The 15,935-nt window shown below is 39.2% G+C and overlaps 2 protein-coding genes across 2 annotated transcripts in view; both read left to right on the top strand.

Moving 5' to 3' along the window:
* LOC115449546 overlaps window positions 1–1,531 on the top strand; it is a 22,203-nt gene extending 20,672 nt beyond the window's left edge. Inside the window, exons 12-14 of the mRNA XM_037438957.1 lie at window positions 144–327; window positions 755–895; window positions 1,230–1,531. Of these exons, the coding sequence (XP_037294854.1) occupies window positions 144–327; window positions 755–895; window positions 1,230–1,531 (627 nt within the window). The remainder of the gene's footprint in view (window positions 1–143; window positions 328–754; window positions 896–1,229) is intronic.
* On the top strand, window positions 1,406–15,935 carry LOC115449550 (nascent polypeptide-associated complex subunit alpha, muscle-specific form-like). The gene is given in 10 exon segments (XM_030177405.2): window positions 1,406–1,503; window positions 1,855–2,045; window positions 7,078–7,633; window positions 7,910–8,150; window positions 8,415–8,732; window positions 8,898–9,236; window positions 9,238–10,029; window positions 10,614–10,787; window positions 12,465–12,562; window positions 12,648–15,935. Coding segments are annotated over 9 exon segments (2,928 nt in total). The 5' UTR covers window positions 1,406–1,503; window positions 1,855–1,903; the 3' UTR covers window positions 12,916–15,935.

Raw genomic sequence — 15,935 nt, 5'->3', positions numbered from 1 at the left:
AATACTAGTCTCTACCCTCTTCATTCAGTTGAATAAAAAATATGTGTGCACATAAGGAGATTTCCATATTGAAGATGGATTTAGTGTTTTAACGCATTCAGATTTTCCACCTTTAAATCCCTACATCTGTTTTCTTGTCCCAGGTGAAAGACAGCTATACAGACTACAACGGCACTGAGTGGACGCTGTGCGAGGTGGACCGGCGGAAACGGAAGCTGGAGCCGATGGCGCCGCTGATCATCAATTCCTATCTACATTCCTTGGTAGTCACGCAGCATTCCGGAGAACGGGGGATGAACATGGACGTCGCGCTTGTGGTTAACCAAGGTATCTAAAACTTTTAGTTCTGGAATCGAAAAACCTTGGTATATCTCCAACCGTAAAGATTAAACCCCTTATTCATAGAAGTTATTTATCTAAGGACAGAGCATTGCTGTTATAACAAGTCTGTTTCTCAGCTTTGTTTATCTGACAGTTTGTTGTTGGTTCAGCTTTGTTTATCTGACAGTAAGGTAGGTGCAAGTTATATCTCAATATTAGCCAATTACAACGGCTCTTTGTCTACGCACTACGAAGACTGTCATGCCGTCAGAACAGAGAAACAGACTTGTTATCACAGCAATGCTCCGTCCTTAGATAAATAACGTCCATTAATAAGGGGATAAAGAGATATTTACAATTTCTATCACAGGAGCAATCATTTTAACTGTTGTAAATTTTGCATGAAAGTAAAACATTGTAGTTGTAATTTAAGATCCGGAGTACCACAGCAAAGTGTTGTTGTTGTCGGACGAGACGAGCATCGAGTCTTGCTACCCCAACCCGTGTCTACACGATGGCCGCTGCGCTTCGGATGACATCAAGAACTTCTGCCAATGCACCGGATATTACACAGGTAAGAGATATAACTTTGAGAATAAAATTTTGTGCGTTTCTATGATGTAATGTTTGATTAAAAAGTTTTACATAAATATCCGTTTTTTTATTTATTCGCTTTCTCTCGCTCCGTATTCTCTTTTTGATATTCTTGTTTTCTTATAGTGTGCTAGTTCTACTGAATTTGTACTAGCCTGATAATTTTCAGTTCATTTCAGATGTCCAGCTATTTCTGTAATTTGAACTATTTATAATCCTTGTTCACCAAGATGAAATGTGTCCATAGCTGTAAGAACATTTACAACGGTAACCATGTTTAGATTAGTCCAATCAGTATCGGGCACGGTGTGCAGGTATCTTCTGCCTGGTGACGGCGTGCGAGCGCTCGCCCTGCCTGTTCGGCAACTGCTCGCTGTCAGTGGAGGGCGCGGATGGTGGTGGCGGGGAGGGCGGGGCGGGCGGCGCGGGCGGCGCGTGGCGCTGCACGTGCGCGCGCGGCTGGCGCGGGCGGCGCTGCGCCGAGCGCGTGCGGCCGTGCGCGGCGCGGCCCTGCAACGCGCGCGGCGCCTGCACCGAGCGCGACGGCTCCTTCCTCTGCCAGTGTAACCCTTCTTGGAAGGGGAAGAGGTGGGTAAAACGATTGGTTGTTAGTTAGCTGGTAGTTTTTGAAGATTTTGATCGATTTATTGTATCGTAAACAGTTTTTAACAGAAAGTGATACAGAAGGGAGTTCACGACCCTCGATACGACACAAGAAAGAGTTTTAAATAAACTATAACTCTATATGCAACTACAATATGTTTAGATCAAACTCAACCTCCAATTGTTTTAATACTTATCAAAATAAAAATAAGATATTAACTAATATCCCCATTAAGTCACATTACCTCCTTGAAACATAAAACATTAGACTATGTTTGGCGGATACCGTCTTCTGCTTTCTACCAATGAGCTTCAATGCCACAATTATCCCCACAGATGCGAAATCCCGAACCCAACACCAAACATAATTGGTCTCGGGCAGCGCATGCTACAAGAGCCGTTCTGGCTGGGCCTCATCGCGGTGTTCGTGGTGCTGGGCATCATCGGCCTGGTGTGGTGTGCCAAGCGCCACTTCCCGGAGAAGATCGAGAAACTCCTCGCGGAGGAGGCGGACCGGTGCGCTCGACGTAAGTGTACTTACTTGGCGACCGGAGGGCAAATCTTTAGGCTCAAAAATTGAAAATTATTGTACAAAATGATAACGAGCACTGAATACATTCGCTTCTCACTGATCACACACGTGTTGGGGTTTAAATTGCTGTTCATAAAAATAAATATGATGGTATTTGTAGAGCCAAATATTGGTTATGTATATTTGTTTCTTTCTGGTGAGGATTTTAAAAGAATAGAATATTGTTTTATCAATTTAATCCAGTTATCTTTGATTAATACAAAAAAATAGTGAGTGTTAAATAAATTGATTCTAATATCTAGAATTAAAAGTAAGCAATATATTTATAAAAAAAAACGAAATTCTGATGGTTAAACACCTTAACATTCAAATAGCGATTAATCGAAAATGATCCCTAATTACAGTTAAATAACTCTAAAATATATATCTTTTTAAACCCCACACACACCGATAAAGTACAGTAAGGAGATATAATGCCATATTTGCGTGTCACAGTAAAAGCGACGCTTTATAAAGATATTTCATATCTTTCCATACTCAATTATGTATTTGTCAAATGCACTAACTAACGGATGGTAAGGACACGTAATAAGTAATTTATTTTTCTATCTGATTGTCTTTCTTTGTGTGTCTCGCGCGGGTCCAGAAACGATACTGTATTTAGAGACCTCTGCTCTTTATTATATCACCGCTTAAGAAACACTGCGTAAGTTTACATTTATGATTATTCATTTTTAAGGTTATATATAGCCGAAAAAATTATCTATACTATTATATAAAACTGTAGAGTTTGTTTGTTTGAACTCACTAATCTCAGGAAATGCGGGTTCAAATTGAAAAAACCTTTTAGTCTTCGATAGCTTATTTATTGAAGAAGGGATCGCACGTTGACCAATAGGAGCGGAGCATCAATTAAAATTGTTGCAAAACCGAGAAAGCTAAAGTTACGCATTAATTATGTATGACGAAATTGTTCCTCTAAAAAGTATATTTGAAAACAAAGTCCCCTGCCGCATCTGTCTGCCTGACTGAACGCGATTTTAAAAAAATACGTACGAACGTAGGCTATTTTCTATCCCGGGAAAATATATTGCGGGATTTTTATCCCGGAGAGCTCTTTCACACGGACAAAGCCACGAGCAAAAGCTAGTATAGTATAAAAATGAAATGGCACACTTTTTGACATTTGCTTGCAATTTGTAATCATTAAAAGATTTTGAACAATTTTACGTACTGTTGATTTTGTTTTTTAATAAAAATGGTAACCACTAATAATATTAATATTTCTAGACTTTTAACTCTACTAATTCAGTGTGCTTTAACTCCGACTCTTGGATTGATTGGTATTAATTTTCCTTAGATTGATTAAAAGGCGTCTTCCTCTTTAATTATATTCAACAATAACTGTGAATGAATGCTCAGTGCGGTATTAGCACTCTAAATCCTAACTTTAAACAAAAACTTACGCAGCGTAATACTTAGGCGACGATATGCATGTAGTTACAATACTTCGCTTAAAGAGAACCTGGTTTCTGGAGGCCGTAGACGCGCAGAATTCTTTTGATTTGGTTAAATTATGTATTTAAGGCTTTTGCACCAAACAACTAGTTATTATTGAGGTTGGACGTTTCGTGCCAAATTGAAAGGATTGTGTCGATTTGCAAGAGGACTGCCAGATGACATATGTGTCAGAACCATTCAAATATGATTGAATAATAATTAGATGTAATTAAATAATAAGAATATTATAAAATCAAAATATGGTTTTTCCAAATTTTAATGTTCCATTAAACGTGTAAAGGTACGTTTTCATCGCCGCAGAAAACGCGACGTTTTAATGTGGAAACAGTTCTTAAACGATTAAACATTGCGACTCATTCCCATTGGATCATAACGTAGAGTAATAGTCATGGTTCGCGACACTGGAACGATCTGGCAATCCCGTATGTGTGGGGCTAGCGACGCGCCCGGGGCTCCCGGGGCTGTCGGCGCGGTCGGTGGTGTCGGCGCGGTCGGTGCGGTACGGCGCGGTGCCGCAGGCGGAGCGCTAGCGGTGGCCGGCGCGTCTGACGCGGCGTTTGTCCACAGCGGCGCCGCCCCACGAGCCGGCGCACCGCACGCTGCTCACGCGGCTGGGTATCCGCAAGCCGTCGGTGTCGGGACTCGCGCACCACCCGCGAGCCGCGCGCACCTTTAGCTTGGACGATCTGTTAAAGCCGCCGCTCGGACGTAAGGACTGGAGCGATGCCCATGTGCCCTCGGCGCCGCCGCCGCGCGCTCCGCAGCCCTAGCGCGGCACGCATACTTACAGTTACAGTACACCTCATGTAGACTCTACCGGTAGACTAGGCGGTGCGCGAACCGTCACACATTTTAGTCCATTGAAATGTTACATTTTTTAGGCCTTACCTTGCGTTTTTTAGAGGACGCAATTTTATTTTTTTGAAGTGTAGGGGGGGTCAGTCTAAAGCTAAAACCAAGTTTGTGGGGTCGCCACCCTTGTCCCACGGCCGCCATCTTGAAAATAGGGGTTGAAATGGTTTTACGATGTATCTCTTAAACTATTTATCTGACAAAAATGAATTATAAACATTTTTGTTGCAAATTAAATTCTCTACAACTTTGGTCTAGTAACTTTTGTCGTAGAACTATAAATAAAAAAGTTATGAGCGAAAATGTTAAGAAATTCAATGTTAAGCAATGTCCATTGCAATGTCATCAGAACGTGTGTTTATAAGGTTCATAATTCTTTTTTTGTACTCTCACTAATACCCAAATACCCAAGGGACCATTAAGGAACAAAAGAACATCTGCCTGCTATTATTATTATTATTTCTAACCTCTGTTGTAAGAATAGCTGATAATATTATGTTGAAGTTGTCGTTCAACTTATATTTTTTAGTTGTGCTACATATTTCTGTACGTGCGGATGTATTTTATTCGATTTCGAATGATTTTAGACACGATTTTAACTTTAGTGAAAACTACTTTTTTTTTTATTAGCATTTTGACTTTTAAAAGTCAAAATGCTAATAAATAACTTACTTACTACAACTTCAACACAATATTATCAGCTATTCTTACAATAAGAGAGGTTAGAAATAATAATAATAATATCAGGCAGATGTTCTTTTGTTCCCTAATAGTCCCTTGGGTATTTGGGTATTAATGAGAGTACAAAAAGTATTATGAACCTTATAAACACACGTTCTGATGACGTTGCAATGGACATTGCTTAACATTGAATTTCTTAACATTTTCGCTTATAACTTTTTTATTTATAGTTCTACGACAAAAGTTACAAGACCATAGTTGTAGAGAATTTAATTTGCAACAATAAATGTTTATACATTTTTTTTGTCAGATAAATAGTTTAAGAGATATATCGTAAAAACCATTTCAACTCTTATTTTCAAGATGGCGGCCGTGGGACAAGGGTGGCGACCCCACAAACTTGGTTTTAGCTTTAGACTGACCCCCCCTACACTTCAAAAAAATGAAATTGCGTCCTCTAAAAAACGCAACCCCAAATGTAACTTATCAATGGACTATTTCTACTACTGATAGATGGATGTTCGTTAGCTCCTGATTGTTAGCTGTTTTGCCCTTGATAGATGGTTTAGCGTTTTCTCATTGTTAGCTCGATTTTTAAGAATGATATAGATTTTTCTATTAAATCAACATCGAAACCATCAAGTCATGAAATGCTAAATGTTAAGCTTGAAGCTTTATGTCCAGGTTAAATATTTATTTAAGCATCAAAAATGAAGGACACCGGTCGTTTTTTACGCTAATGGACACCAGGCTTTACGATACGGACGCGGTAATCGTATATGATTTGCCAAATCATGCCAACATTTGATCAAATATGCTTGCGGAGCGCGCGGCGTACCGGAGCTCAGATTGTATTGGATGTTACCTCGCTGTGAATGAACCTCGATGTGGAATGCAAAGACCAACGTAACTTGGTCCCGCTAACCCTGTTACTTCAGACTTGATGTGTGCACCTTTGACTACGCACAAACACTTAACGCATTTCTTTGATGTAGCCGCTCCTTCCTTCGTTACACCTTTTTAGATCGTCCAACTAAACGAGCCTCTGTTTTGTCAATGATCCTTTTAGATTAATGACTACACTAAAACTGCATGATTAGTTGAGTTTCCGTAGTCACTTTAGAGCATCAGTTTCGACTGATTAGCCCGCATGTCATTAGACTGTCAGTTTTATTGACAATACAAAGGCTCTGCAAATGAATGTTGAATGTTGTGGCATGCTATTGGACATTGTTCTGCACTGTATATACGTTTATTTTTAAAATATTCTGTTTATTTCTGTATATTAGCATGACCTGAGACTGAAACATGTATAACACTGTCCATTATGTATATTTATTGAAATGGGTGCTTGCTGTCCAATATAACTGCTCGTGTGTATAACCTTTTCTACTCTTGTGTCGCTTAAAATTTCTTCAATGTTTCAAATTGTTACATTCTAATGCTATTTTTATCTATTTCCAAACATTGTCGATGAATTCTGACGAACTTTATTCATGATATTATTGACTCCTTTTAAGTTTTCAGTACTTAATACTTGCAATAACATCTTAAAAATGATTCCCAAAATTGTTGGATTCATAAAAAATAGCACAAGAATTTAACGCAAAGCATGGTCTGACTAGCCGTGTGTACCATCGTTTCAATAACTATACAATATCATTAAATCAAACCATACATACCATCAACACATCTAATAGTACAGTTTACCAATTGGCACTACGAAAATCTTGATGATTTTTTGGCACTTACCCTAAAGAATTGGCTTCCTTTAGACGCACAACCGAGGTCCGCGCATGTCCGTGATCTCAAAAAGCCTATCCAATACTTCAGATTTGTTGTTGTGAATCCGTGTTTTTGATATTACAGAATTCCGTAGCTTTTTTACCCATCAACCGACATCATTCAGTGTTGTGTCGCTTCATGCCCGGTTCGCGCCAAATAATCTGGTATAAAATAGATTTCTGACACAGGAACACCATCGCCGCGTAAAAAAAGGAATAATTCGACGCCGACGAAGAAGAATGCCGCGGAGAAGAAGCAAATTCTACAACAATTGATAAGTCCGGCGACCGCTAATGACCATTCAAAGAAGATTACGATGGGAGAGTTGATACAGATGTCAGAGAAACGGACTTTGAGCACGGTCGAGAGCGCTCCCGCGTTTGTGGACTATGGTATTGAGAATAAGGAAACTTCGTTCGCGAGTGAAGCTTCCACGCCTTCCACTTCGCCCTCAATGAGGCATATATCAGACCCTAAGTTAGAGAAGAAGGTTACATTTGCAAGGCTACTGAATAAGGTTTCTGCTGAAATGAGTTCTAGCTCTGATGTGGACATGGTGAACACGATAGCAATTCCCATGGCTGTTATAGCTGATAGAGGCATGAGGGCCAAGGCATCTAGTACTCCGCCCTCGCCGGGAGTAGAAGTCAGGTCACCGCATAGCACGTCAAGCAATCAAGGAAGCGATTCCATGTCTAGTCTAGACTTGACTTTAGCGAATGCTGCTCTGAAGAAGTACTCCAGGTAACGGCTGATCAAGTTATGTTCCTATTTGACGTCTTCCTAATTCTTTCTCTCTGTCTCTGCGCCTTCTCTATTAAGTATGAATACGTCTTCCAATTTACAATAACAATTTTTTTTTTATCAATTATCACTACAACTTAAATTCACTCTATCTCAAGTCATTAATCATACCTCACTAAATTTTAGATATCACCTCATACTCACCTCATTTTATTTCAACGCACGGGCACAATCATTCCGTCGCCCCATATAAAGCCCATGCCGCCCATTTCTTAGAACCCCAAAGATATCGAGCGCGGACTCGATCCTGGCGATGTTCCGGACCTTCTCGACGTCATCAGCTGCCATGGTGTCCAGGGCGTCGTCGGGTGGCGTGTCGGCTTCGAGCACCCCTTCGGCTTCATCTCCTCAAGACGACACGGTGGATGCAGACGACATATCCCTAGCCTCGTCGCATATACCGTCGTTGGCTCCGGATTCGCCGGTCACTCGACCTCACAATACTATTGAGATTCAGGTAAATTTTCACTAATATAAAAATTTGCGTCAAGTTAATTAATTATATTTTATTATAAATTGTTGCTCCACTGTCATTCTGATTTCTGATTATGGAGACGCAAGTTTAGTCGACGTTTTAACAGGCCCAGTGTAATAATAGCTGTATCAGGAATCAGAATATAAAAACGACATCGACCCTGAAATTGATTTTTGACGTTGATTTTATTTTCCAGCTAGTTCATTTTCTAAATCATCTTTACTACGTACCCTGTAAATTTTACAGGTCTTGGACCCACTTAGCGCGCATAAATCCTCGTCATCTGGCAGTAACCTACTCCATCCACCTTCCATCCTTCTCGAAGTGCCCAGCAGCATCAACAAATGTTTATCACCAATACGCGAACTTCCCACGCCATTACCAACACCTTTACCAACTCCCCTCCCTACTCCATTGCCTTCCCCTCGAATGCCCCGCGCTAACATGGAGGTGGACAATAAAAGCGAGTCAACAGGTACCTGTGTGTCTCCAAGCGAAGACGAGTTAGACGAGATAAAGTACTGCGAGAAGCCGGAGAGATCTACTGCTGGCCTTCGGTTGAAGGTAAATACATCAGGAAGTTTATTAACCACTGTTGAAACTAGGAAATAAATAACGTACTGTAGGAATAAATGAAAACTAACTGTGCCTCATAATTCACGTTTCTTTTGTTTAAATTAAATAATAAATATTTTTGGATTTGTTATGTGTATTCTCTTTCCTTTCCAGCTCCGGCAGCCAGCTATCAGCACCGACACCCCAACTCCGTCCACCCAGGTCACTGACTCACCGAGCCCTAGTTTCACCCACAGTCAGGACTCGGAACGAGAAATGTCATCCCCATCTCCCGCGCCGCCCTCTCTTAGAGTTCCTGTACTGACAATCGAGCGACCTTCCCCAGGATCCCCTCCTCCACGTCGAACACCTCCTCACTTAGAATTCCAACCTCCGCCCCTAATTACAGTTACTTACAACGCTAGTGAGGAGTCAGATGAGCCAATGTCTCCAAGACCTCCACCGCCAAGTGGGAACATGTGTTATTTGAGTCCATTTTCGATGTCAGCACGAAGGTGAAAGAGCTCCTTCAGAATCAAATCTATCTTCTTCCGGGTACAGCTCTATGGCAAGCCCAGGACCGTCGAGATGCGGTTCGAGCAATCCATTATGCCCCTCAGAAATGGAAGACCCGGGCTCCGGAGGCGGGCCTTCTTGTTTTCAAAGAAGACGACCGTTAATGAAGACTAACTCGAGTCCAGCCGCGTCCAATGACGATTCGAAAGAAAGAAGAAGAGGAAGATCAGATTCTGAAACTTTATCTGATGATCCTCTTCTAGAATCAAACGATGAAGGAATCGGCACGGACGAAAGAGTAGACGACGTCCCGACCAGTGCTAAAGAAATGGAACTAGTTGCCTTGAAAGAAACATTAGAAGTGCCGCAAACGACACTGTGCTCCCCCATTGGTGTGACAAAGTGTTCAATAGTGAAGTGTATTAGTGTAGAAAGGGGGTTGGACGAAAAGGCTTGTTTGCGACCTCCCACCTTATTATCGGAGGGCAGTAGACCTCTCAGCCCCGTGAGTTCGCGGAGTGAAAGTCCTCTGAGCGACAAAACCGGTTTAGGTCGGTTTTCTCCGCAATTTTACGGTCGGCAGTTGCCGTTTACGGACTCTGACGGGTTGTACGACTTCCCCAGCTCGGAGTGTGTTAAGGGCAACAGTTGTAAGGCAGGGGGTGGCGCGCAGAAGAAGAGCGGGCGGCGGAGAGACCGGCGCACGCCGCGCACCGCCTCGCACGAGGTGTCCGGCACCGCCAAGTCCACGCTGCCGCACATGCCGCACTCCATGCATAACTTGTTGGAAGTAAGCATCCATAAGCATATTGTTGTCCACAATTCAGGTTATCGCCTTTCATTACTGAAGGTAGGTCTAGTGTGCTCCATTATAATCGTGGTTAGCCGATATTCATGCTACCAACTGTTCATGTCATCGCCTAAAATCGGAATGCGCAAAAGCAAGTTTAGATAAATATTTGCAAAACATCGATAGCGAATTTATAAGTGAAATATTTTGTTCTGTTATAAGATAGTTGTAATAGGAGCGAAGAAACCTAATTACTCCTGACGCTATACAAGAATGGGACCAAGACTGGTTTTATCCATTGTTAATTTTATTGGCCGAAAACCGATGGCTGTTGGGGTCGAAAGGTTCTAGAGTGGAGGCCACGTACAGGCAAGCGAAATTTCGGACGCTCGCCTACAAGGTGGACGGACGACCTTGCTAAGGTGGCAAGAAGTCACTGGATGCAGGCCGCTTCCAACAAGTCGACGTGGAGATCCTTGGGGGAGGCCTATGTTCAGCAGTGGACTTCCTGTGGCTGAGACGATGATGATGATGATTATATTTTTATTGATTAAGTCTCAATATATTAAACATTTCCACAACAGGTGCCAGGTAGTCGCGACGCGTCAGGTCGGTGCAGGAAGGGTGGACGGCGGCGGTCTCGCTCGCAAGCACCTGCGCCGCCTTCCTCCTCCTCCTCAGAGGACTCCATCTCCAACGCCTCTGTCGCGTCCGTCGCCTCCGCCAGGGAACTCAGACTCCCAGACCTAGAGTTACAGGTGAGGTAAAGCATAATACATCTACGAACAAACAATGTCTCTGTCTACGAAGTGTCAAAGTTAAACTATAAAATTAATTTTTGTTTTAAATTACCAATCGGAATAATTAAGTTCAAATTAACAATAAATAATTGTATTGCACGATCTTAACTAAATAAATAAATTTTAATATTAACCATGTGAAATGCACTTAATCCTCACTAATTCAATTCGAGCACACCCACAGTTTGCGAATAAATGTTTTGATGTCAGTTGTCACCCGTTTTGTTGTCACAATATGTCACGTGTCACGGCTAGGTTGTAGCTTGTTGGATTATTTTCAGCATTGTGAGCCGACGCGGTTGCGAAAACCGCTCAGGAGACAAAAATGCCGTAGTTCTGAGGTGATTGTACGTGTCACCAATTGCCTACCTCATATGCAACCACGGTACAGGGTTACCTTTTAGTGGTGATAGGTTTCTCAAATGTGAGAGTGCGCCTGGGTAGGTATCACCGCAATGTCTGTTTCTGCTGCCAAGGAACAGTGTGTAGTCACTTTTGTGTTCCGATTTGAAGAACATTGTAGCCAGTGTAACTACTGGACATAATAGGTCTTAACATTTCATGTGTCAGGATGGCGAGCGCAGTGGAATACGAAACAATACTTTGTAATCCAGGGTGTTGTGGTGTTTCTTCTGTTTATGGATAGTCGTATAGCTTACAATCAGGTGAATGGCAAATTCGTCTCGTCATTCAAAGCATAAAATAAATGAAAATAAAAAAATATCTAGAAATTTTAGCTACTTAAATAAAAGACAAAATTTACAATTTGAAGAGACATTAGGCGATCAAATAGTACGAGTACAAACTAGGTGCACCCGTGGACATTACCTGATACTAGATTTTTTTGTTGCAAAAAGATGTGTGTAATACTCAAAGAATTCAATTTGTATTATTATCTTATCCTTCAGTGTGTCATATTATTACTTCCCACGTTTAATAAATGGTAAAACAAAATTTTTGTGGCATATTTCTAAGATTTATACCCAGTACAAATGAACTTTAAAAAAATTATATGACTCAAAAAGGTAACCCTGTACCACGTGTAAATATTGGTTTAATTGTTTGAAATGATGTATGAATTAACATTATTGGTCTCTATGGTTATTTTGATATATTCTCTATCATTTAGAAGTCCATCGACCATTTTCGATTAGTGGATGTTTACCCACACGAGCCACATCGCAAACCATTCGGCGCGTTTAGCAATATTCATAATCTTCCTAAAATATACAAGAGCCGATTTTTGAAACGTCAAATAAGTTCACCAATAATTATAATCTGATTGAATAAAAAATATCCTAACCTAACCTAACCTATTTTATCCATTCAGCAGCAATTTTTAAAATGTATGTGTTTATCCTTGGTATAACTTTTATTTGATGATTGGAAAATCAGTCTTAAACAAGATTTTATTACCTCACATTTTGTAAACATAAGATCGCCGATTATGAGTTGCGGTGGGGCTGTCAAATAATGCACTGAACTTAAAGGAATGCTTAGATACTATGTGGTATGGTTTTTGAAAGCCATTGTTTTCTCATTTTCATTGTTATTACCTAGAAGCATGGTGTTATTTTTGTTCGTTATGTAGTCTGAAAGTGATATTTTTTAATTGGGCATTCGTTTGCTTCCCAGGACACCTCTTCGAAAATATCATCGAGTTTAGACCTGACAGAGGATTCCCGGAAACCGGTTAAAGTTAGCAAATTAAGGACGATTGGCAACCAAATAAGGTAACTAATTTCATTCAGATTTAGCTATTTCAAAAGATAAAAAGTTCTAGTAAATTTTAATATGTCGATGTTATTTAAAATGCAGGTTTCTACGACGTTTAGAACGCAGTTTGAAAATGAAGGAAAACTATCCGGCGCTGACAGACGACGAGGGCGACGAGTCTTCAAGTGTCACCTCACCTCTCCTCCAGGGCAGGAAAGACCTGAGTCGCCTACCCAGTCACGCGATATCCGCCCCTCTTCTCAGTGCTGTACGGCCCAAAATAACCAGGCAGAGACGTTACGACAGGTCGTTAATAAGTGAAGACACAAGGACTTTGAACACTGCCGTCGGGCAAGATAATTCGGATTGAAATTGATCAGTGAATGGTTATTGTGCCGTCATAATTTCAAACGTCAAATGTCCTTTATATCCTGTGGATGTTAGAATCCAAGATGGGGTAGCGACGTTTCAATATTGTTCATTCTTCTAAAGGTCTGGATTTTGACAGCTGTCAAGTTGACACAAGTATACAAGATTCTAATGTAATGTGATATAATTAACTAAGTAACACGAAACAGTAGACGTTATAGAGTTTTCAATTAATGTTAATATGTTGGTTAGGTATGTATGTAATATAACGAATTCTTTATAATTTTCCTTATTTCCATTTTGATGTCTCAGGCTAATAATGGACGCTTGTTGTAAATAATTTCCTCGATAGCAATAACCTACTTATTTGTAGACATTTTGTAGAATTATATATTTTAATATAAGTAATGTTAAGCATGTACGTAAATAAAGTAGACACTTGCTGTACTAACATCGTATCGTTTACGTTTTTTTATTTCCCATATTTCGTCTAATTTCGCTTCCTGTTCATTGTAGTTGCGTTACATGTTGAAACTATTTAGCAAAAATAACGCTTTTTGTAAATATATTAATCGTATTGCTCAAATGCATATTTTGTGAAATCGTTTTTTGCGCACTTTTTGCTATTTTGTAAATATATTATAATAAATTATTTATTAACATAAAATAATGGGAAACGAGAGAAATTTTGTTTCGTCGTGTTTAGCTACTTACGACACTTGTAAATTTTATATAAGGTAGCATTCGATAACAAAATTATTGGCCCAATAAAGTTGGTATACCAAATGCACAATTATATTATACAACTTATATTTGTGGATATAAGCACTCGTATATTAAGATATTTACCTGACTTACATAAATTTATTTACTAAATAACTTATAACTGACGCACCAATAGATTAGATCATTGCAATATTATCTTAATGACACCTCGTATGTAAAGTGAAATCTCGAAACAATTATATTTACTTTCTATATTTCTCTCAAACGTGGATTTTAAAACAATTCAATTATAATATTATTCTTAAAATTAATTAGTCTCTCTTCTGATATTCCACGTATTTATGAGATCTTCTCAATATGAATGAAATCTGTTTTGATCTGGGGACTTCAATAAATTAATTTCAAATATTCAAATATAATAAAAAGAGTTTCATATACGAGTATTAAGGGTTAATGCATTTAATAAGAACTCTACTTAACTTATTTCAAACTTCCTAAACTCATTTTATTCCCTAATTATGTCTATCATCTACTCTTCTTAATAGGATTGTTTTTTCAATTCATAACATTTTATTTGATCTCTACGAATAAGTTGTATTTAATAGTTTAGAATTAGAAGCTTAATGTGGTTAGATACAGTTTCAGCAATAATTTTATGTGATTCAACTGTTCAAAGACTGATGTTTAACTCTGTGTGCACTGAAGCTATGTTTTCATTTCGATCGATGTTTACTTCTTTTGCTATGTGTTAATGCTTATTGTAAAAATGTAAAGCAGTATCGTAGCGTTTGTTTTGAATTGATGTAAAATAGTGTAAGGTCCATTCTTTGTTTGGACGTTTTGTGAAAAGTCCGATTTCATGAAATGCCTACGAAGTTTTATTTAGTACATAAGCTTGTATTTATTTAAGGAAGATATGTTCAAGATATAATTGTTGTAATCCCATCGCCGTAGCCTGTGTTAGTAACATCAAGTCCTCTAGTTTCCAGCTTGTGTCGCGTCTTTAAAATAGTGTAACTTTAAAATTACGAAAAATAATGGCCTGTTCGTTGAGACTGATTTTCTAAAACTTAACTCTTAATATTATTCGTTTTTGCTCGATCGATGTATGAGTACTGTCTTTGATTTAAGACCGATTTTTCAATGTTCTGGTTACTAGTAGATAGCCTCGTAGCTATAACTCCTCAAGCGAAACGCATAACACCTAAATATCTAGAATATCTATACGCCAGATTTTATTTGTAATGGCGAGGCATCTCTCCGTAGGCACCCATATTTATTTTAATTCTACTTCTAACATGTTTCTGTGCCTTCGTCTGTCAAACTTGTACATTGACAATTAGTAAATTGACCACTGCAGTTCGTACGGGAATGATAGTTAACTGCTGCGCTTAGAGTTAAAAAGGGAAAAGGGCGGGCAGTGTGGGTGGTGTCACATTAACTGGCATGTACTAACGTATGAAATGGTCTCCTCCAGAATTTATAGAGCTTGAATTGACAAATGATTGCGTTCCGACTTCAATAAAATATCCACCGAAAACACCTAGTATATAATTGTCACTGTACGACTTTATATTATATTTATATATAAATATGTTAGTAATTTTACATTCTATTTTCCATAACGACGTAAGGAGCCATTATTACAGTAATAAATTAGAAAAAAATATAATTCTATTGTATTGTTCAGCCTTCATAAAAAACTGCAAATGTCGCATTCGGAAGTAATAATTTAAACATTAAAATCGCTTTTCCAAAGGCAATTTTTTGCAGTAATTTTTTACGATGGCAATATTGGATAAATTAGTGACGTAGGCAAGTTTGGTTGATATATCTGTATAGAATTGTGTTGTAGAAGCATCGTGAGAGCACCCAATTATTGTAAGCAATATGTTAACGCAAGGTCAGAGTGTTCTGTGATTGTTGAGCGGCTCAAAAATACCCGATTTGACAGTTCAGTGTTGTAACACACAAAAATGCGTTACTTTTTGTATAAGTATTTTGTACAAAAATATTTCTTACATTTTGAAAATACGAAAAATGGTAGATACACGTAAACAATAAATACAGGTCAATAGACACTACGCGTTTTTATTACTTATTACAATGCGATGCAGACTTCAGACCAGAATTACTTAGAATGCGTGTACTGAAGATTGAAAACAGATTTTTTCGGGATAAAGTCCCGCTTTATATTTTCTTCATGTAGCTTATAGCATTCGGGAGTAATTATTCTTCCTATATGTGAAAAAAAAAACAACAAAATTGGTTAGTGCTGAGATTAGCGCGTTCAAA

This window comes from Manduca sexta, chromosome 15, assembly GCF_014839805.1.
Source record: "Manduca sexta isolate Smith_Timp_Sample1 chromosome 15, JHU_Msex_v1.0, whole genome shotgun sequence".
NCBI classification, from domain to species: domain Eukaryota; kingdom Metazoa; phylum Arthropoda; class Insecta; order Lepidoptera; family Sphingidae; genus Manduca; species Manduca sexta.
This window is presented reverse-complemented; position numbering and strand designations above follow the sequence as displayed.